Raw genomic sequence first — 24,309 nt, forward strand, 5'->3', positions numbered from 1 at the left:
AAAGCTTGATAAGTTGATTTGAATCAGCTGTGTAAGACTAAATCCAAACTGTGCACCTCATGGAGTCCCCAGGACCCAGCTTGGGAAACGCTGCTCTAAAACACCAGCCCTCGACACACGCCCACCTGCTTACAACATTAAAAAGGAGAATTTATACAAACATTTTCCTTTGAGATCCCACAGTATGCCTTCTCTCACTCACACCCGTTAAAAAAGACAAAAGACATGTTTGATACCACATTTATACCAGTCATCCTCAAGACATTTGACAACTCAGGCCTTGTATCGTACACAGCCAGTAGCTCTCCAGGACCAGAGCCTGATACACTAACACCCTGGACCAGAGCTAACTGACTGGACTAACACCTTGGACCAGAGCTAACTGCCACATAGACAGTAGGCTAACACTCCCTTCAACCCAGAGAGATTCTGGAAAAGTCTTTAAGACATAAATTACATGGGGAAATTGTATTTTGAGTTATGTACAAATCTAGAAGAAACAATTTCATCATCCTTTAATAACAATGAGACATAGTAAGGAAAAAAAAGTTGAATCACAACGATAAAAATACCGTAGGATTTTACAATAGTGGTGATTGAACACCAGTTTGGAAGGTTAACTTTACAGTTAAACAACAGTTTACTTTGGGTTAACATCTAGAACCACATACCTCAGTCCCTTTAACCATAATGTGACCAACAATGATTGTCACCTATAGAACAGAGAATCTCATGTATTCGGAATGAGTTCTACAGTCTAAGAATTGACATGTCAACATCTTCAAAAAGATAGGGTAGTAAAACGTCACCACAAAGTAAACCAGTGGTCAGTGATATCTGCTAACCCGAACTCTCATTAAGCGATGAATGGTCAGACGATGGTTTTGTATTGCTCATGAATGACTAACAATCTGAATTCTTAAGGGCTGGGTTTCATCCATATCGCAGAAGATCCAGGTTCAAATGTAAAGGTCATTTCCGATTGAGTCGACGTATACAGCGTTTACTGTGAATGCAGGAAAATTCACTAACTTTAAATTGAGAAATAACTCGGATCTTCCACCATACGGATTGAATCCAGCGCTCAGGCAGAAGTACTAAACATGAAAGTCTCTGGAAAGAAGTTTTGATTAATCTTAACTCAATCACTCCCAGTTTGCTATTAGCTAGCTCGTGATTCTATAAGGAAGTATAGCAACCAATCAGATTGCAGATAGACTGACAAGATTCAACACACCTTCATGATACACACATTCATTTCTTATTTCCATATATCCCATCATCTTTGATTTCTTCATTCTACTAGATGGAAACTATACATTGTTTTTCCATCTTTACATTGTTTCTTATGCAGGAGTGGCGTTAAATAATATTTTTTTAATTGAAAAAAAATAAGTGGAAAACCCCTCAATTAGCACATGAAAATCACAAAATATTAACACTGTTCACATCATACATTGTGTGTCTGCTTGAGAGAGAGCGAGAGAAAGGAGGAAGGAAACGTGATTTATAGGTTACTGAAGAGTTCGTTCCTCTTGCTCCAGTCCATGGCAGGGGCCTTCTTGGATGAGCGTTTCTGGTGAGCTCTCTCCTTGGCCTGGGCTAGAGACATGCTGAGGGTGAGGCTCGCATTAGGCTCCTTAACCGGAGGCACCCGGACCTACACAGAGAGAGAGAACATTATGCATTACTCCATACGCAAAACTGCCACGGGAAACCCTCTCCAGATAGAATATTTACATAAGCAATGGCAAAATGTGTAGAATTGCAGGAAATTTGCTTTAAAACGGCAACATTTTCTCTCAACCTCATAACAAAATTTGTAGAATTGAATTATAAAACTACATGACTGATACTGTTTTCAAAATACCCCTCGAGGCCATAAAGTCATGTAGGATAGCAGGAACTTTGATATGTGAATTATTATAATAAGACTCAAATATGATACAAAATATGACTATCTTGATGATTAGTGACGACTTATCCTTCCACTTATACTGGGTTTTCAAAACACCCTACTCACACACAGACACACACACACACACCTCTGGTGGAGGGGTGCTGGCAGCAGATGTTGGTAGAGAGGCAGTGGAGGTGGTGCTGGATGTAGATGCACTGACAGACACCTTAGGCTTTACTGCTACCTTACCATCCAGCTGTAGAGATAAGAGACACAAACACTATAAAAAACACAGCTTACCTTACTGTTCAACTGTACACACATCAGCTAAACACACAGTACCAGTACGTTGACATCAGGGCCATCACCAGTAGGTGTGATCATCACTGTGGCCACTAGGGGTCGGGATTCACCTTGTGGTACCCTACCTCACAGCAACCTGTGTGATTCTATCAACTGGCTGAGACAGCACACCAACACTGATCACTGTGCAGTCTTTTATTTGCTGCTGAACATTGACACCCATTCTCATTGACGGGGCTGTAGTGGAGCAGGTTGAGAGCTTCAAGTTCCTTGGTGTCCACATCACCAACAAACTAACATTGTCCAAGCACACCAAGACAGTTGTGAAGAGGGCACGACAAAACCTATTCCCCCTCAGGAGACTGAAAAGATTTGTCATGGGTCCTCAAATCCTCAAAAGGTTTTACAGCTACACCATCGAGAGCATCCTGACTGGTTGCATCACTGTCTGGTATGGCAACTGCTCGGCCTCCGACCGCAAGGCACTACAGAGGGTAGTGCAAACGGCCCAGTACATCACTGGGGCCAAGCTTCCTGCCATCCAGGACCTCTATACCAGGCGGTGTCAGCGGAAGGCCCTAAAAATTGTCAAAGACTCCAGCCACCCGAGTCAGACTGTTCTCTCTGCAACCGCACGGCAAGTGGTACCGGAGCACCAAGTCTAGGTCCAAGAGGCTTCTAAACAGCTTCTACCCCTCTCTGTTGTCATCTATGCATAGTCACTTTAACTCCACCTACATGTACATATTACCTCGACTAACCGGTGCCCCCTGCACATTGACTCTGTACCGGTACCGCCCTGTATATAGTCTCGCTATTGTTATTTTACTGCTGCTCTTTAATTACTTGTTACTTTTATTTCTTATTCTTATTTTTTAACTGCATTGATGGTTAGGGTCTCGTAAGCATATCATTGTAAGATCTACACCTGTTGTATTCAGCCATTGTGACTAATAAAATGTGATTTGTATTTGATCACCTGCTCAGAGACATTAAAATGCGTATGTTCTCTACTCTCAGCTCTGTCGCCCTGAGTTAGTGGGATAGTCGGATAGTTAGCCATCTCATCTCATTAGCATAATCTCCAGCACGCCTCAGGAATTACAGAGGCTCCCAATCCCAGAGAGAGAGAGAGAGCACACTGGCCCACTGTCCACCGCTCTGATCCGACAGTTACCATGGTGACAGGGTCAGCCACGATATCGTCGCTGCCAATCCCCTAGGCTTGTTCCCAGGGTGTCATGGCTTCTTTGTCAGCCAGGGTCAAATCTTAATGTGCATCCCAAATGGCACCCCATTATCTATTAAGTGCACTACTTTTGACTAGAGCCCAATGGGTAAAGGGGACAGGGTGCCATTTTGGGACACAGCGTTAGTGTCACTGCTTTAGATCGGTCTGCTCTCAATGAGGTATGATTATAGTGAGTGGTACTACCACACCCCCATCTTATCTAGCCAAAGGCTTTTTTAGGTTTCTGATTTACCAATTCAATATTCAAAGCTTTGAGCCAAGCTTTGAATCATGTGAATGTGTAAGGCAGAGCGAGAGAAAGAACATTTGGTCTAGGATGAGTGATTGTTGAGGAAAGTTTTCCAGGAGAACCGTCCTAATCTCTATCCAGGAATGTCCACTTTGGTGATAAGAGCCTGGGAGAAGCACCCCCTCACCTCCTCTTCTTCTTTTGCTCCTCCATTGGACACAGGTTCAGGAAGAGGTCCTAGAGGAAACAGACGAAAAGCCAAATCAGCTGACCGGTTCAGTGGAACAATAGTTGAGTCACCATTGTGGATAAGGAATGGTGACATTAGGCGGATACACACACACACACAGAACCGTTCAAAAGTTTGGGGTCACTTAGACATTTTTTTGTCCATTAACATCAAATTGATCAGAAATACAGTGTAGACATTGTTAATGTTGTAAATGACTATTGTAGCTGGAAACTGCTTATTTTCTTTATGGAACATCTACATAGGCGTACAGAGGCCCATTATCAGCAACCATCACTCTTGTGTTCCAATGGGACGTTGTGTTAGCTAATCCAAGTTGATCATTTTATAAGGCTAATTGATCATTAGAAAAGCATTTTGCAATTATGTTAGCACAGCTGAAAACTGTTGTCCTGATTAAAGAAGCAAAAAAACAGGACTTCTTTAAGACTAGTTGAGTATCTGGATTGTCAGCATTTGTGGGTTCGATTACAGGCTCAAAATGGCCGGAAACAAAGACCTTTCTTCTGAAACTTGTCAGTCTATTCTTGTTTTGAGAAATGAGGGCAATTACATGCGAGAAATTTCCAAGAAACTGAAGATCTCGTACAACGCTGTGTACTACTCCCTTCACAGAACAGCGCAAATTGGCTCTAACCAGAATAGAAAGAGGAGTGGGATGCCCCGGTGCACAACTGAGCAAGAGGAGTGTCTAGTTTGAGAAACAGACGCCTCACAAGTCCTCAACTGGCAGCTTCATTAAATAGTACCCGCAAAACACGAGTCTCAACGTTAACAGTGAAGGGGCGACTCCGGGATGCTGGCCTTCTAGGCAGAGTTGCAAAGAAAAAGCCATATCTCAGACTGGCCAATAAAAATAAAAGATTAAGATGGGCAAAAGAACACAGACATTGGACAGAGGAACTCTGCCTAGAAGGCCAGCATCCTGGAATCGCCTCTTCACTGTTGACATTGAGACTGGTTTTGTATATGGACACCCCTTCAAATTAGTGGATTCTGCCATTTCAGTCACACCCGTTGCTGGCAGGTGTATAAAATCGAGCACACAGCCATGCAATCTCCATAGACAAACATTGGCAGTAGAATGGCTTTACTGAAGAGCTCAGTGACTTTCAACGTGGCACCGTCATAGGATGCCACCTTTCCAACAAGTCAGTTCGTAAAATGTCTGCTCTGCTAGAGCTGTCCCGGTCAACTGTAAGTGCTGCTATTGTGAAGTGGAAACGTCTGGGAGCAACTACCGCTCAGCCGCGAAGTGGTAGGCCACACAAGCTCACAGAACGGGACCACTGAGTGCTGAAGCGCATCGGGCATAAAAATAGTCTGTCCTCGGTTGCAACACTCACTCCAAACTGCTTCTGGAAGCAACGTCAGCACAAAAACTGTTCGTCGGGAGCTTCATGAAAATGGGTTTCCATGGCAAAGCAGCAGCACACAAGCCTAAGATCACCATGCGCTATGCCAAGCGTCAGCTGGAGTGGTGTAAAGCTCGCCGCCATTGGACTCTGGACCAGTGGAAACACGTTCTCTGGAGTGATGAATCACACTTCACCATCTGGTAGTCCGACGGACGAATCTGGGTGTGGCGGATGCCAGGAGAACGCAACCTGCCGGAATGCATAGTGCCAACTAAAGTTTGGTGGAGGAAGAATAATGCTCTGGGGCTGTTTTTCATGGTTCGGGCCCCTTAGTTCCAGTGAAGGGAATACTTAACTCTAGAGCATACAATGACATTCTAGACGATTCAGTGGTTCCAACTTCATGACAACGGCCCTTTCCTGTTAACGCATGACAATGCCTCTGTGCACAAAGCGAGATCCATACAGAAATGGTTTTCGAGATTGGTGTGGAAGAACTTGACTGGCCTGCACAGAGCCCTGACCTGAACACCTTCAGGATGAATTGGAACACCGAAAACGATCCAGGCCTAAATCGCCCCAACATCAGTGCGTGACCTCACTAATGCTCGTGGCTGAATGGAAGCAAATCCCTGCATTAATGTTCCAACATCTAGTGGAAAGCCTTCCCAGAAGAGTGCAGACTGCAAAGGGGGGACCAACTCAATATTAATGCCCATGATTTTGGAATGAGATGTTCAACGAGCAGGTGTCCACATACTTTTGGTCATATAGTGTAGTACTTCATTGGAATCACAGTCCTTTTCTGTCCTGTATGCTGTCAGTGTTATTGTTGACTAATCAGACTAGTTAGTACTGAGAAAATGTAATTAATTTGAATAAAGGGTTTGACTTTAGTGCCTGACTCTTCTGTCCCAGATCTTAAGGGACTTTTGCATCCTCCACACCCCAGCTGTCACCATGAATACTGTTGCTATGACTTCATCTTAAAAGAGAAGGCTATTGGCTTGGTCTAGTTCTGATAGTCCGAGTCGATATTCACGTAATAATATGGGATTCCTGTCGACCACAAATTGGGGAAAACAAAACATTCTTTCCCCGTTGACCCACATTGTAAAAGAGCCACCTTCGTTGTACAGAAATAACAAAACATGGCGAAAAGCTGTTGTTCATATGTTTACACATATGAATCTTACAGTAACCAGGTCAGAAATTCCAAACTACGGTTCGTAATACTCCTATGTATGGAAATAGAGCCAGCGAGAAGAGTCTGTGGCTTCAGGTTATTTGATGTGGGAGAGTGGGGACTCAGTGTCCAAGTAGGCTACATCACATAGCTATTATGTGTATGGAAACCATTTCACCACAGGTAAGGCATATAAACTTGTTTAGTATAGTCTTGTAATTCTACTCACTTTATTGTCCATTTGTTTGTGTTGTTGGTCTTGGCTACCTTAATGTTCCAGTCAGTAGCTAGCTAGTACTCACTCACGTGGCTGCTAGCGCCGTCATGAAACGGGGCATGAGGGAAGCCATGGTCACCAACCGATTGATCTTCTAGTCGATCACCAAACATTTCTATAGAAAAGCCAACAAAGGCTTTCACTCCTTTTTGATGTGATTTGTGTTGTGCTGTTGGCGGTAGATGCACTTGACTCAGAAGCCCTGCGCACCAAGTGTTCCCATTTCATCTGTCTGAAAAGACAAACTGACTACCCAGCGGACTGGGAGATCTGTTGCTAAATCGAGTGCTGCCTACTGCGCTGGCCAGTCGGATAGCTCAAATCACCATGCCTACAGCTTTCACGACTCCAGCTAAATTTGATACTAGCCCACGTGAGATTTCATAAACTTTTAAAACCTTGACCAGAGAGAGATTGTCAAAGAATACAGCGAAGAGCTGCTGTTTGAGTGAGTTCATATCTTTATTATTGTATTCAGCACTCAACAGTTTTTAGTCAACACTATTATAAAACGTGCTTCTCCCTACTTCCCCTCACACTGCAGCTGCAATGAATGAGAAGCCAAGTCCATCGTGTTTTTATTATTATTAGCAGCTGGTCGTGTCTATTTTTAATATCGAGGAATATTTCACTTTCTCTGGTCATAGGAACAACATGAATTTGTGCATGAGCCAGATGCGGTGCGACTCTTTTTTTTCGCCATCAGGTGGAAGACAGTGTCCCCTCTCTCTGGTCAGTGTACCAGAGGAAAGGAAGGAGAGAGCAGGGATCGTGAGAGGTGGATCCTCTGCTGCTCTCTCCCTGAGAATAACAATATTGGCAGGCCAGGCATATAGCCAATATGATGTGATAATGTATTAGGCCTGCTGCACAAACCTCATTCCTACAGAAGTATTTTTATTAGGTTAATGGTACATTTAAGTCATGTTTTGAAACAATTCTGAGCGTTAGATCTCAGCTTGCTTTTTGACTACGAAAGTGACCTTGACTCAAAAGATTGGTGACCTCTACAATATTAAAATAATCTAAGTAGTGAGAACGCCCTGGAGCAGGCAATTCTGAAAAGTAATCTTTAGACATGTTTTACTTTTCTTCAAATGTAGTTTTGTAATTGACCAAAATCAAACAAACAAGAAAACTGTGTTTGAAAAAGGTGAAGTTTTTGCTGTGAGCCAATGGTGTAACCTAGGTAACCACAGGTTTTTCGCCACAAGCGGGCCGCAATGTTCTATCTAATACCGACTGGGACTATGGCCAGCCAGCTAGTCCTCCACCCCCAACTTCAGTTTAATCATTAACTTCAACAAGGCCACTGTGTGTACGTTTGGAGAGCGATAGTACTACTTGACGACAAGTAGTACTTACATGGAAGTCCATCACTTTCTTAATCCTTCCTAGTAAATTTCTACTGAACTAATCTATGACCAAATGACCGAAGGATTCACAGGAATCTGCCCGACCAGTGTTTTTCCAATGAGGTAGTGTGTTTGTGTACCTGTGAGGTGGGCCTCAGTAGGAATGACGTTGCAGCTGTTGAAGAAAGCTTCTGTTTCACGATCCACCACCAGTAGACTGGTCTCATCTCCCCCAGCCTTGATGGCTGCCACCACCTCACTGTGCTGCATCCCTACTACTGACATACTGTTAACCTGGTTAGAGACAGAGAGACAAAGAGAGAGAGACAGAAAGTTTTTTTTTTTAAGTACAGCTGTCCAGTACATTCACCATGATCACAGAACAGTGAGACAATATAGTTGTTATGGGTGGTCATCTATTGGAAGTTTAAACTGAATTAAACGGTTAGGGACGCTGTAGGAAGCACCCTAGTAGGAACTACCCACTGCTATAGGACTAAGTGCTGCCTGTTGAATTCCAACGGGAGAAAGTCAGAGGTGGGAATATCGTTTGGAATCAATTCAATCTCTCTCACAGACTTCCATAGTGATCACACAACAGAGCAGAGTCCTTCTACACTCTATCCCTGAACCCAGTCTGTGTGTGTGTGTGTGTGTGTGTACCCCATACCTAAGAACGGTAGCTCACAAACGTTTCCCTGGTGAGTATAAAGCATTAGTTAGACTTACAGCCTTGACCTTTGTCAGACACTGTTTGAAGTCAGTGTAATTGGAGTGTAATTCACATCAGAGACAGACAGTGGTCGTATTACGACATGGGGACCTAGGGCCCGAAAAACAACAGTATCAAGGACTGTTTCCCCTTCACACTAACAGAACTGGCCTTGAAAAACCCTCTGTTTTTGTGTCTCTCGTTCTCTCCCTCCCCCCCTCTCTCCCGCACACAAACTCACTTCCCAACAGTGCATTACCTAATCCCAGTACTGATTACCATTCCCACTCTGCCACTGATGTAATGAGATTACAACACACACATTCATCCTCAAGAACAGCACAACTGTCTGATTGTCATATCGATGCCTTGCATACTATCTGTACAATAGAGAAGACATGTCTGTACAAGTTGATAAAGGTGAAGACAAACAGTACCAGAAGAATATTGCCCTGCATTGCTAATATGGTTCAGGGATGTGCTGCTGAGTAGTTGGCTTTATAAAAACATCCTGTACAGAGTCTCTGTTTGTACAGTAAAGACATACGTACCTGTACTATCTTGTCCTGCGGTTTGAGGCCAGCCTTGTCAGCAGGAGATTCCTCGTCCACAGCTCTAATGTACTGGCCTGGTTTAGACTTCTCACTGTGCAAGTTGAAGCCATAGCCCGTCACACCCTTCTTCATCGAGCACAGACGAGGACGCAGCTCTGCCTTCGAGTCCTACAGAGAAAACAGATCTAGTTAAGCACATATCTATGCCTAGAGAGAGTGAGACAGCAAGAGAGAGACAGAGAAAGCATGTCTCGTTCAGCACATATCCACTCTGTTACATGGAGTGAGCAGATCTATACCTCTACAAAGAGTGAAATAGCAGATTGCTCATCACAAAGAGAAAAATTAGCACTAATTCCACATTTAAAGCAACAGTTGACAAGGAATGGATATAAAATGAAGTTATAATACCATTAGTGTGACAGAGATCAAGACAGCCTGGATTCTAGCGTTCAACAACCATCCAAAGACCAAGAGAGAAATAGGCAATGTTCCTGTTCTCAGTGAATTAGAGAACACTCCATGACAGGTTTACACCAGAAACAGGGAGCTGGGACAATTAAAACGTCGCCCTGTGTTGTTTTATTAGTGCAAATGTGGAACATAGAGACGGCTAGCAAGGGGAAAAGGACATGAAGCTATTGGACCTAGTGCACTGCTGTTACTAAATACTCACCAAGCAAGCATACTTCAGTTTCTCTAAGAACACTATAGCTCTTCCAAGTAGGGTTGCCAACAGTTAGTATTAGCCGGGATGTCCCTTATATTGGTTAGTCCCATACGGGACCTCACTTGTCCCGTATATTCATCCAATCACAGTATAGCGTAAACGTGCCAATTCCTGCAAAGTAATTTCTGTTGTTGTTCAGTCGGTTTGGCATATCAAGGAAATATGGATAAAACATGCAACAACAAAGAAAGAAAGAAAAGACTGTGCAGCTACAACAAACAACGGGAAGCAAAAAAGACGTGTGTTCAGCCCGTCAGTGGTGACTCGACAAAAGCTTTCTGTACTTTATGCCGTCGGGAATTCTCAATTGGCCATGGAGGGGAGAATAACTTAACTCAGCGTGCAACCACAGAAATGCACAAGAAGGCCGTTTCCAACGTGCGTGAGATATTTCTCTGTGTCTGATGGAGTGTGTGAAGTTCTGAGACATGTTTGCACACGATGGCTCGCTCTACATCCAGCTGTCGACCGTCTCCTGCCAAAGCTGGCCAGCTCTTACGTCATACTTCAGGGCCCTTGGGGAGACCTGTCCTGTGGCGCTGAAGATTTTTTTTTTAGTATGAAGAATAAACAGAAGCTGCTGAGATTTATCTGTGCTTTTTCCACAACGTGGGGTGTGTTTTTGACCAACTCATAAAAAGCTGGAGGAAACAACACTCTGCAAAAGTCCAAAAGTTGAAAATGAAGATGCTTCAGTGGAAACGGGACAACTTTTTTGGATACCATACCAAGCAGCTGATGGACAAACAATTGTCAGCACAAAGGTCCAAGCAGCAACAGGACATTGTGACGTTCTATGACACTGTCATTACATATATTGACAAGTGGTTTGATTTCTCACCAGAAAATGTAATGGTGGAACTGAAACCAGTCGACCTCTGAGGAGCTCTCCTTCACTGACCTGGAGCAGGTGATGGTTGCCCTCAAAATGACAGAGACAGTCAGTATGGACCAACACTGAAGAGTTGTGTGTTAGCCAAGAGGAAATACAGAAAGCCAGACAGGATACCACAAAATCCACCAGTGAGAAGTGGGTGGCAGTTTTCCAAAACCAAGGGAAAGCCAACTTGTCCTCAGTGTGCCAGGCTCAAATGCCTTTGTAGACAGGATTTTCTCTGATGACCATTAAATGGTCAGACTCAAGAAACAGATGCAGCACAGAGCTGATCAAAAATTAACTTCAAATATCTGAACTGTGACATGTCATGGAAGGACTTCTCTGGCTATGCAAAAAAACCAGCTTGGATCAGTCAAGAGCAGCATAAATATACATGGGAAAAGTAGACTTGGGGAGTGATTCATGCCCCTCTTTACCTCTTTTGCATTTGAAATGTTTTTTTTTTTTTTGCTGCAAAGTTCCAAATTGTGATTTCTTTGATCATTTATTTTGATGTTTATTCACATAAGTTTACATAATGATACAGTTTTAGTAAAGCTATAGACTAAACGGAATATAAGAATGTTTTGTCTTTCCAATTAAATAAGAATATAGTGTATATTCATTCACACAACACCATACCCACACTGCCGTGGCACCGTGCACCAGCACGCCACCTTTTGTCCCTTATTTGGTAGTGAGAAAGTTGGCAACCCTACCTCCAAGCTCCATACTTGCTTCTACATACTATAGTTCTATGAATATGAACAGTAGGATAATACTGTATCTAAGAGGAGCAGTTCAGACTCCAGGCTGTGATTGTAAAGAAGAATTTGTTCTTAATTGACCTGCCTGGTAAAAAAATATATATATATATTACAAAAACACAACTGTGTGGCTTGGGTTGTGTGCGAGCGTCCGTTAAACTCTGTCTCAAGTCAGTGACAAGGCTTCCTAGAGAGTCTAGCTGGGCTCTGGACTGGTGTTCAGTGTAACGGGCTAATCCAGGAGTGGTCATACGCTAGACTAAGCATTTAATCCCACTAGAGGTGGAGACAGGCTAACAGCTACATAGGAGTGCAGTAGCAGGAAAGGGAATGAGGTTAACAGCACAGTCAGAGAGAGGTTGCAAACCTAACCTCCATGTTGGCACCAACCAAACCCTCTATGCAAAATATTCCCATTCAGAACCAGACTGCAATTGTTCTGCAATTGTTCTTGGAACTTTTGATACCAATATGTCGTCCATTAGAATTCCAAGTTAGCAACAATTCTCTAAATGTATATGGCTGTGCTATGGTTCAACACTAATGAGAATAGCAGGGGAAGACAGGAAATGTACATTTATTGAGCCAGGTTGAGGACAAAACGTTTTGGGGAATAAAAAAAAAAAGTCATAACTAACGGAACAGATAAGATGCTGTAAAGGTGGAGAGACTTTATGACCTGTATCTATTTTGCATACGACAGTAATGATAGATAACAAACATCATATAAAAAGTACTCCTCCTCACTGATAAAAAGGGCTGTTCCAGAGATTGTCGCTCTGTAATCGTTAGTCACCTGTTAATAATTATCTGTTACCAACCTTAAGAGCAACCTTTGCATCCAGAACGTCCACCCATGTGGTGTGTCTCCCTGCTGTAGAAAACTTGCTTGCAGAAAATAAACCCAGTTTATATGAATCAGATCCTGCCTCCCAAATGACACCCTATTCATTATGGGCCCTGGTCACAAGTAGTGCACTATATTGGAAATAGGGGTCAGTTTGAGAGTCAGCCGCAGAATATGATTGGTTTAATATCCTAAATGGTCAGTGCAGAGTTGTTTCTGGCTGGGATGAACATGGAAGGTCCTTATTGAGCGTTTCATTGATTCACACATGGCTTCATAACCATTGACTGTTGAGGATGATCAACCCAGGCAGAATGACAGCTTCAGTACTGAATGGTACATTAAACTATTACAACTCATAGTACAATGGATGGAGGCCAGGACAATCTCACATTCCTGACTGTCAAGTGTCAACATGAACATGTCAACAGTAATGATGTCAAACAAACATGATTTTTAATGTGGGAGACACAAATAGTATGCACACGCACACCACACACAGAGAGAGAAGGAAGCACTGAGGGCCATCTAAGGTCTCCAGTTAATACAAGCACAACAGGGAGAGAACCAGCCTATGAACCAGAAGGAGAACCGAGAGAACCAGCCTATGAACCAGAAGGAGAAGAGAGAACCAGCCCGACACAGGAGGAGCACAATGATATACCCCCCCCCCTCACACATCCTGCTGGTGTCCGTCACTACGCCCATCTCCAATCCCAGATCGTCCTCAGGGGGACTGGGAGGCCAGGCAGGCTGACAATGAGAAGCTTTGTCCTGGGGAGACGGAGAGGCCTGAGCCCCTGATCCCCAGCCAGCCGCTGTCACAGCAAAAATCTGCACTCAAAACACTATGAGGGTGGTTTCCTCAGCCAGCTGCAGCCACAGCATAGACTCTCAATCTTTGATAGACAAGCAGTTATAAATGGATTGATGTTTTGGGGGTGATTTGAGCGGTTTGTTTTGAGCTGTGGCAACACTAGTAGTGCCGACTTAAACGGCACAGCTCAAAGCATCCAAAACAACCGCTTGTCTATTAAAGTACTCATTCAGCTTCAAGTATTTTGTTGAAGCTTTAAAATGCAGCAGTTACAGAGCAGCGAGCTCTAAGCACTCAACCCACCAGCAGCTGCAGTAGTATGACTGTCACTCTGTCTCACTACATCCCAAATGGCACCCTATTCCCTATATATTGCCATAGGGCTCTGGTCAAAAGTAGTCCACTATATAGGGAATAGGATGGCATTTGGGACAGATCCCCGTCTCTCCCTCTGTATTTGACCTGGTTCTGAAAGGGCTGTCGTGCTGTTTGCTGAAGCTGAGACTGGAACAGAGTAAATAGGCATTTTAACATCATAGAATTTAGCCGGTGGTAACTTGTGGAATAGACACAGGCTGGAATGAAGTTAATCCCATTTGAAATGTATTTTATTATTTTGGAACTTTTGTGAGTGTAATGTTTACTGTTTGCATTCAGGATTAGACCCACCCCTTGAATAAGGAGACCATAACTACCATCTGCCACACGTCAAGAGTGTGTGTGAGAGTGTGTGTGTGTGTGTTACACTGCCAGAAGGAGAACCATTCTCCCTCTCCCCCCCATTGGAAACACATGTTAACATTGCCAAAGCAAGTGAAGTTGATAATAAACAAGTGCAATCAACAACAAAAAATGAACAGTAAAACATTACACTCACAAAAGTTCCAAAAGAATAAAGACATTTCAAATGTCATTGTATGTGCAAATAGTTAAAGTACAAAAGGAAAAATAAGTGGCAACAAGTCACAAATCTTGCTGCTGTGATGGCACACTGGTATTTCACCCATTCGATATGGGAGTTAATGAAAATTGGGTTTGTTTTCAAATTATAATTTTTTTAAGGGGTGGATCGGCTTTAATATTGAGGATTGATTGTTGCTTCCATCAATGTAATTGTCTGCATCATTTCCAATCCCCCATATATTCTTGGGGTAAATATATAAACTCAGCAAAAAAAGAAACGTCCCTTTTTCAGGACCCAGTCTTTCAAAGATAATTTGTAAAAATCCAAATAACTTCACAGATCTTCATTGTAAAGTGTTTAAACACTGTTTCCCATGCTTGTTCAATAAACATGCACCTGTGGGACGGTCGTTAAGACACTAACAGCTTACAGACGGTAGGCAATTAAGGTCATAGTTATGAAAACTTAGGACACTAAAAAGGCCTTTCTACCAACTCTGAAAAACACCAAAAGAGAGGCTGGACTGAGGGCTTGTAGGCCTGTTGTAAGGCAGGTCCTCACCAGACATCACCGGCAACAACGTCACTTATGGGCACAAACCCACCGTCGCTGGACCAGACAGGACTGGCAAAAAGTGCTCTTCACTGATGAGTCGCGGTTTTGTCTCACCAGGGGTGATGGTCGGATTCGCATTTATCGTCGAAGGAATGAGCGTTACACCGAGGCCTGTACTCTGGAGCGGGATTGATTTGGAGGTGGAGGGTCCGTCATGGTCTGGGGCGGTGTGTCACAGCATCATCGGACTGAGCTTGTTGTCATTGCAGGCATCTCAACACTGAGTTACAGGGAAGACATCCTCCTCCCTCATGTGGTACCCTTCCTGCAGGCTCATCCTGACATGACCCTCCAGCATGACAATGCCACCACCCATGCTGCTCGTTCTGTGCGTGATTTCCTGCAAGACAGGAATGTCAGTGTTCTGCCATGGCCAGCGAAGAGCCCGGATCTCAATCCCATTGAGTATGTCTGGGACCTGTTGGATCAGAGGGTGAGGGCTAGGGCCATTCCCCCCAGAAATGTCTGGGAACTTGCAGATGCCTTGGAAGAGTGGGGTAACATCTCACAGCAAGAATTGGCAAATCTAGTATTGTCCATGAGGAGGAGATGCACTGCAGTACTTAATGCAGCTGGTGGCCACACCAGATACTGACTGTTACTTTTGATTTTGACCCCCCCCCTTCGTTCTGGGACACATTATTCCATTTCTGTTAGTCACATGTCTGTGAAACTTGTTCAGTGTATGTCTCAGTTGTTGAATCTTATGTTCATACAAATATTTACACATGTTAAGTTGGCTTAAAATAAACACAGTTGACAGTGAGAGGACTTTTCTTTTTTTGCTGAGTTTATATCCATATACACATACATCTTTTGTTAGAATATACCTTTATTATTCCCCACCACCCCTCCCCCAATTGGAGTAAACTAAAACAATAACACTTAGGCTTCTACCTTCAGTTTATACATATTACACACATTTTACAATAATTATATTTAGTTTGTTTTTAGTCTTTCCTCTATTTCTGACGTCCATCCAGTTTGATTTCTATTTGTAACTGTGCTATTTCACAAAAGTTCTGAACCTATATACATTTTACAGACCCCGTATGTTTTACATTGGTTATCTTGTTATTAGTCCCACCCTTCAGGCTCCATTCAACCCCTCCCATCTATCTCTCAATATCATCCATTTTGGATTTCTATTTGCCATATATTTTTTTCAACTGTGCTGTGATGCTTCACAAAAGTACTGAACCTTTCTATTCTCATAGCTTCTACAGATTGTAAATTAAAAGAAACATTTTTGCTAAAATAATTATTATATTATTGATTGACTATGACTTTTCCAATCACCCAGTATTGCTATCTGCAGCATTAGTTCTAGGCAAATGTTGCAATTCTTTAGCCATTCCTGGACCTGTGACCAAAAAACAAGCACATATGAACAATACCAAAATAAATGATCTAATGACTGCCTCCTCGGAGCAAAATCTGCAGAGCTGGGAAGATTGTATCCCCCATGTATATAACATTCTATTGGTTGCAAGAATTTTGTATAATAATTGAAAAAAAATTTTTTTTGAATCCGGTGTTGTTTTGTGTGTCAATTCAATTAGTGTTTTCAAATTCTTTGTAGGTCTGTGTAATCTGAGGGGGATCCTCCCGAGTGGCGCAGCGGTCTAAGGCACTGCATCTCGACAGGCTGTGATTGGGAGTCCCATAGGGCGGCGCACAATTGGCCCAGCGTCCTCCGGGTTTGGCCAGGGTAGGCTGTCATTGTAAATAAGAATGTGTTCTTAACTGACTTGCCTAGTTAAATAAAGGTTAAATTAAAAGAAATAATATGGTCATACATTGGGCAGGAGGTTAGGAAGTGCGGTTCAGTTTCCACCTCATTTTGTGGGCAGTGTGCACATAGCCTGTGTTCTCTTGAGAGCCAGGTCTGCCAACAACGGCCTTTCTCAATAGCAAGCCTATGCTCACTGAGTCTATACATAGTCAAAGATTTCCTTAAGTTTGGGTCAGTCACAGTGGTCAGGTATTTAGGGCCAAAGCGCCTTCTAGTTTGCTTTTTTTTTTATAATTCTTTCCAATGTGTCAAGTAATTATCTTTTTGCTTTCTTATGATTTAGTTGGGTCTAATTGTGTTGCTGTCCTGGGGCTCTGTGGGGTTTGTGAACAGAGCTCCAGGACCAGCTTGCTTAGGGGACTCTTCTCCAGGTTTGTCTTTCTGTAGGTGATGGCTTTGTTATGGAAGGTTTGGGAATCGCTTCCTTTTAGGTGGTTGTAGAATTGAAGGGCTCTTTTCTGGATTTTGATAATTAGCGGGTATCGGCCTAATTCTGCTCTGCATGCCTTATTTGGTGTTTTCCGTTGTACACAGGGGATATTTTTCTGAATTCTGCATGCAGTCTCAATTTGGCATCTGTCCCATTGTGTGTTTTCTTCCCTTGTCTTAGCTCGTTCACAGCTTTGTGGAAGGTAGCTGTGTCGCTGATGTTTAGGCCAAGGCATGTATAGTTTTGTGTGCTCTAGAGCAACAGTGTCTAGATGGAATTTGTATCTCGCTCTCTCTCAACCGCAGAGGAAATATTGGGTAAGGTAGTAGACCTACTGCTAACAGGAAGTCTTGGAGGCTGTCAAAATGACAACCTCAATTCCCTTATTGTGGCACGGAGTCTTCATAATACTAATGGGCGTGTGCACACGCAACTACCTTATCCTTACTAATAAAGATTAGCATATCTGCATAGCACCGCCTAGCTTACATGTGGAAACTAAAAGCCTGTAAAAATTGGACTTTCTGACATAACATTCCTTGGTCCTGCATCTCAAAGGTTAATGTTTTTACTGCTCACTACAGAAAGATTGTGATATCCAAATTGGTAGTTAGTCTTTTCCATCGCTGCAACTCCCGTACAGACTCGGTAGAGGAGAAGATTGAGAGCCATGCGTTATCCAAAACACGACATTGCCAAGCCGCACTGCATCTTGACACACTGCTCGCTTAACCCGGAAGCCAGCCGCACCAATGGCGACCCCCATAACTGGTGACCCCCACAACGAGTCGCTAGAGCGCAATGGGACAAGGACATCCCGGCCGGCCAAACCCTCCCCTAATCCGGACAACCCTAGGTCCATTAATGTGCGCCGCCTCATGTGTCACTCGGTCAGGGCCAGCTGAGACACAGCCCGGGATCGAACCCGGGTCTGTAGGTGACGCCTCTAGACCGCTGCACCACTTGGGAGACCCCCCCTCCAAAAAAAATTTGCCATACAAAATATAAAAATCATTACAAACATCCTTCCTCTCAATGAAGTTTCTATGTGAGAATTACAAAAACAGATGCCAAAAATATTTTCCACTCCTGCTTCCTTGGAATGGTCCTGGTGGCTAAGGCTTGCGGTCCTCGTTGGGGGATTCTACAGTTTTCAATGTGTCTTTATCGCTGTACCATTGTTGAAGAAGAAACGGATATCTAGTGGCATTAGAGTAAACCAAAACATTTAGTCCATGCTTGAAGAATGAGAGTGTTTTATTGGAGTCTGAAATGTAAAATATATATTTCACCCTTATTTTTACCAGGTAAGAGTTTGTGTGAAACCCTTGAACTTAGAGCTGCACAGCCACCCAGAGATAATCATCAACTGGAGAAACAGCTAGCGCTGCAAATTCATTCAGACCTGTCAACACAGGACCGGCTGAAGAGAGATGGGCTGATAGCAGTAGACTAGTTACAGGGTCAAGTTAAGACACAGCTTTCATCCCAAATGGCATCCTATTCCCTATATAGTGCACTACTTTTAACTAGGGCACTGGAGGTAACAGGGTGCCATTTGGGGGTCACCCAAAGGAAGATCCTAGCTTCACCAACAATATTGCAACACACTGGATGAACACAGGAACTAGACACAGCAGTCGGTCATCCAAAAACATCTTATCTGACAGCAGCTGATAACATCTCATTATAGAGCAAAGATTGGGCCTGTGTTTGAACATGAATAGTGAGTCAGCATCAACGCATCTGACGGGCGGACAAACAGATGGCTGTGGCAGGTGTGGAGGACTGGGTGTATGTGTGTGTCTCTATCCTTTTAGATAGGAGACAGGTGTGGGGCATGGGATAATGGTTGATTGAATGTGAACAGAGCAGTGCTGTTGGTTATAAAAGGGCCTTTCACCTCTGCTCTGGTCAAAAGTTACAACATAATGCGGCAAACAAGAACACCCCATGGCTGAGCTACATGACCACAACATTACCATGGCTTCACATCAGTCTCCCTCTCTGTCTCTCTCTGAAACCAAGTCTGAAGTTTACCAGAGAAACAGGCTTTCATGAAAGAACTCAATAGACATGTTTTACTATATGATAGACACAATAATATGAACTGCCATGAACTTTATCTTCCTTTAAGGTTTCTGTTTAGAACCATGAACAATCTTCCTTTGTCGTGACTCATTTCTGATCTGCTTACCCACACAGTCAGAGAGTTGTGTTCTCTGACACAATATAAATGACTTCCATCTCCTCCGTCTACCAACCAGCAGAACAAACACTGGCTGTCTCACATCTTTTCTTTCCTGTTCTGGTTGTTCTAGTCTGGTACTGTCGTCAACGGTGACAGTGCTGTCTGGTCTGGCGCCATGGCAACACACAGGACGTGGTTTCCTCAGACTGATGATACAGCACCACCCTAAACCTCAGATACCGGTAGCTACATGGCTCTTCAGGTACTAATTGTCTTTATACAGGGTTCTGAGTTTGCTTCCAACCTGTAGAGAATATAATGAAGATTGACCACTCAAACGGTAGTCTGGACAGTCCGATACAAAGGTAAGGCATCCCCTATGGACCAAAGCATCTCTAGCAAGCATCATGGTAAGACATACACCATGGCCTAACCTACTGTGCTCTCTACTGGGTCTGGAAACTCTGCACAGCTATGCCAGCAAACCACAGGCCTCTTGACACACACACACACAGTGTAGAAGCTCAACTTAGCTGTGTTAGTTCTGAACGATTACAAAGGAGGAGCATACAGAGCCTGAAGCTCAGAGACAAAGCATCGCTCATAACAGAGAATCAATTCACTTACTTACTCACACAAGGCCCCACTCTCATAATTACATGTAGTAGCCAGATGCAGTTCTCATCCCTGTCATCAGAAGTCCTTTTTCCAGGTTTGTTCACAGGGGTTTTTTCTGGCTGTTGAAGACCTCACAGCCTCCTCACCATTAAACGGATGTATTAAACTGCTGTATTCACTCTCTTTATCTCTAGTAGAGGGAGAACCAGTCAGACAGCCTGGGTTAACAGAAGGGTCTTAAATGGGGGGCCTCAAAGTTTAATAACAAAACACACCATTACACAAATCAATGAGTAATATAACTCACATGATTTGAGGTTGTTATATGAGTAACACAACAGCCTGGGAGGAAAGCTTTGAGCTAGGGTGATAAATCAATAATTAATTAGAGGTAATTACTTCCCTCAATAACGATATAAAAACGTTTAGATCCATTTTCGATAATGTCGATATAGAATAATTAGGTACAGCAGTCCATTTCACCTCTGACGCAGCAGGAATGTGCGGAGAAGTGACAATATGCACGTGGAGAGGTATACGCCCACTAAAAACCACTTAGCACCTCGAGTGATGGAGGAGCCATTATTAACCACTAAATTAGTGATGTAGGCGAAAACAGTGGCAGTGAGCCATGGAGAAGGAGCAGCTTCCAATGAAGAAATTATTCATGAAAATGATTCAACTGTTTCAGTAATTTGGAAGTGGTAACCTGCTGGTTACTGGCCCAGCGCTCTAACCACTAGGCTACCTGCTGGTTACTGGCCCAGCGCTCTAACCACTAGGCTACCTGCTGGTTACTGGCCCAGCGCTCTAACCACTAGGCTACCTGCTGGTTACTGGCCCAGCGCTCTAACCACTAGGCTACCTGCTGGTTACTGGCCCAACGCTCTAACCACTAGGCTACCTGCTGGTTACTGGCCCAGCGCTCTAACCACTAGGCTACCTGCTGGTTACTGGCCCAACGCTCTAACCACTAGGCTACCTGCTGGTTACTGGGCCAGCGCTCTAACCACTAGACTACCTGCTGGTTACTGGGCCAGCGCTCTAACCACTAGGCTACCTGCTGGTTACTGGCCCAGCGCTCTAACCACTAGGCTACCTGCTGGTTACTGGCCCAGCGCTCTAACCACTAGGCTACGGTTTGTTCAGGCATTAGGCATTCTTGAGTCTGAAGCAGATATGAACCTTTTAAACATTATTTGATTAATATCGTGATAACTATCGTTATCGAATGAAAAAAATCTATAGATATCCTGATAATTGATTTGCCATATCACCCAGCCCTACTTTGAGCCATAAGGTATTGATCTTCACAAACTATGTTGGCAGTCAGCCAAGCGTGTGTGTGTGTGTATGTGTGTGTGTCACTGAGTAAACAACCCAGAGCAGCAAAGAGCTCTGTGAGATGATGTCAAGATCATCCAAGGGCTTGTGAGTACTAGTTATGGTGACCCAAATCAGGATCTCCATGGTAACAGGTTAGACAGTGTGGCAAATCTGTGTCGCCTTGGCAATAGAAGACAAGACAGGACTAAGAGGAGGTGGGGAAAGCGGGGGTCTGAATCAAGTTCAACTTCACTGCAACACATTGAAATCCATGGCTACCACTAAGACTCCTTGTGCTATTATGGAAATGCATTTGACAGAGATTCTCCCGTACCCTTGTATACTTTTAGCCAGTAGTTCTGAATGTAGCCCTCACGGGCCAAAAATGGTCCCTGAAAACTGTGTACTACGTCACATACTATAATATGTGCACTACGTCACCCCCCCTGCTCTCCCTCTGCCTGCCTCTTGCTAGCTGTCACTCAAATGGTGAGGGCCTGAAGCTCATTGGTTGAACACAAATTGCAAGGGGACTGGTCCACGTGGGTGAAAATGTAGGGGGGGGGGGGGAAATGGCACAGCTTCAAGAAAAACAGTTGCTTTCAAACTAAGGATTTCATGGCCAGTTGAGGTAAGACAGTAATTCTGCTCATAGATTATGCATGTTTATAAACTGGGTGGTTCGAGCCCTGAATGCTGATTGGCTAACTCTATGGCCCTTCCATATACCAATGACGTGTTATATGAGACTGTATACCACGGGTATGACAAAACATTTATTTTTACTGCTCTAATTACGTTGCTAACCAGTTTATAATAGCAATAAGGCACCTCGGGGGTTTGTGATATATGGCCAATATACCACGGCTAAGGGCTGTATCCAGGCACTCCGCGTTGTGTTGTGTGTAAGAACAGCCCTTAGCCGTGGTATATTGGCCATATACCACAAACCCGAGGTGCATTATTGCTTAAATGAACACATTGATACATCCAGCCCAAAGGGTTTTTAAAATACTTAGTAGTCGCCAAAGCTGTCTTTAATACAATGTTGTAACAATGCTGTAACTGCTATAACTGCAGTTATAAAAAGTGTAGTTACATAAGGATAAGGTCAACTCAAATAGCACTACACCCAGATCAATGGAGAAGAACAGTCCATTACAAATGATGACACCCACGATTATGTGATGAGAGCCGTTTTGAAATCTCACATTGAACAGGGCTATACCCATAGAGTACTACTTTTGACCAGAGCTTGATAGGCCCTGGTCAAAAGTAGTGCACTAAATACGTACTGTAATAGGGTACAATTTGGGACGCTGCCTAAAACTAACACCAAGGTTATATAGTTATATTATAGACAGACTGAGGTGGAGGTTATATTATAGGCAGACTGAGGTAGAGGTTATATAGATAGTTAGACATCAGACTGAGGTAGAGACTAAGGTCCTCCAGTACAGACTGGGGCTGTCTCAAATGGCACCCGATTTCCTATATAGCCGAGTGCACTACTTTTGAGGGCTCTGGTCAAAAGTAGAGCACTATGTAGGGAATAGGGTGGCATTTGTGACGTACACTGGGAGGAGGCAGTATACTCAGGATGAAGGAAGGACACCAAGACATTTCAGGGAAAAAATAACTAGTAAATACCTGTAAAAGAGTAGCCAGAGATTGCCTACTGCTACTGGGTAATGGTTAAAGTTCAGGGTGAGGTTGAAGACATGTAAATCGCTTCGTGATTTTAGGACATAAGGCCATGTTATTGGCCAAAGAAAGAGGAAGGGGAGAAAGTGATGACAGTGAAACAGCCTAACTCATCTTAACAGCTCTCTGAGTGTAACATTCTGCCTTCCAGGGTCAATCCATCTTAACAGCTATCTGAGTAGGGTGTCCAATCAAAAACTTATCTTTTGACCAATGGGTATAATAATAATCCTCGAAATGAATAATCCTGTATAGATAATCCTTTAAGGAAAACCAATGGCCAAACCTCATGTCTCTATCATAATCCGTTCAAAAGTTATTGGAGTTTTTACCACTTGTAGGATGGCCAGAATTAGTGTGACTAAATCAATGGAGGCCAGAGGGGGAAAAAAAGTGGACCTAAAACATAAACTAAAATTGCATCACATCAATTAGGTTGGATTCTATGTGAGAATTAAGGCTACTAGCTACCTGACAGGCTCACTTTCCTGTTAAACTAGTCATCTTTCTCCTCGAATCCGGAGGACATAAAACATTAGAGGTAAGATGGATATCGATTGAAACATGTAGTGTTTTCATATTTTTACACTTAATTCAGCTTGTGTCATGTTCATTTAGCCTTTTACGACCAGCGGAAACAACGTTGAAGATGAGAACCATGTAATCAGAGCTCTGTGCTTATTATCGGATGTATTAGGTTACAAAATCAGACTTTTTAGATATAAAGTTAATATGTTACCAGAAAGACTCCACAACATAACAATCATATTTGTATTTTATAATATGAATGTAATCACCAAAGCGTGTTTTCACCCATTCTGGTCAGAGTGGTTAGACACCCTACTCTGAGTGTAACAGTCTGCCTTCCAGGGCCTTACTAGAACTAATGAGTGCCGGTCTTTCCCTTTCAAAAGGCTAAACGCTGTTTAATCCCTCAGGCGCGCACACACACACACACACACACACACACACACACACACACACACACACACACACACACACACACACACACACACACACACACACACACACACACACACACCTGATTGAGTACGAGATCATTATGAGTGTTTGTGGTGAGAAAGGGGTAAGGTATTTCAGGCTCAGCCTCCTTAGAGAGGCGTGAGAGTCCTCTTCTCTTTCCTCTCTGGCCCAGTCCGTCTCTTTCTCCTTTTCTCCCCAGACAAACACACCACAGAAAATGCCTCATTCTTTTCCACTTGGGTCTCCAGGGAAACCGAGAGATGGAGACGGTCCTCCAAGGTGTTACTGGTCATAATTTCCATGTGGTCAACTTGACACCATTAATAAA

At 43.4% G+C, this 24,309-nt stretch overlaps 1 protein-coding gene across 1 annotated transcript in view; it reads right to left on the reverse strand.

The window, feature by feature from the left end:
• Positions 1–226: 226 nt before the first annotated feature.
• The window catches only part of LOC120029486 (Na(+)/H(+) exchange regulatory cofactor NHE-RF1-like), a 31,135-nt gene continuing 7,052 nt past the window's right edge, over positions 227–24,309 (reverse strand). Inside the window, exons 2-6 of the mRNA XM_038974726.1 lie at positions 9,374–9,544; positions 8,251–8,404; positions 3,872–3,921; positions 2,046–2,156; positions 227–1,660 (exon numbers count right to left, since the gene is read on the reverse strand). Coding sequence (XP_038830654.1) covers positions 1,508–1,660; positions 2,046–2,156; positions 3,872–3,921; positions 8,251–8,404; positions 9,374–9,544 — 639 coding nt within the window. The 3' untranslated portion in view covers positions 227–1,507. The remainder of the gene's footprint in view (positions 1,661–2,045; positions 2,157–3,871; positions 3,922–8,250; positions 8,405–9,373; positions 9,545–24,309) is intronic.

This window comes from Salvelinus namaycush, chromosome 35 (assembly GCF_016432855.1).
Source record: "Salvelinus namaycush isolate Seneca chromosome 35, SaNama_1.0, whole genome shotgun sequence".
Classification (NCBI taxonomy): domain Eukaryota; kingdom Metazoa; phylum Chordata; class Actinopteri; order Salmoniformes; family Salmonidae; genus Salvelinus; species Salvelinus namaycush.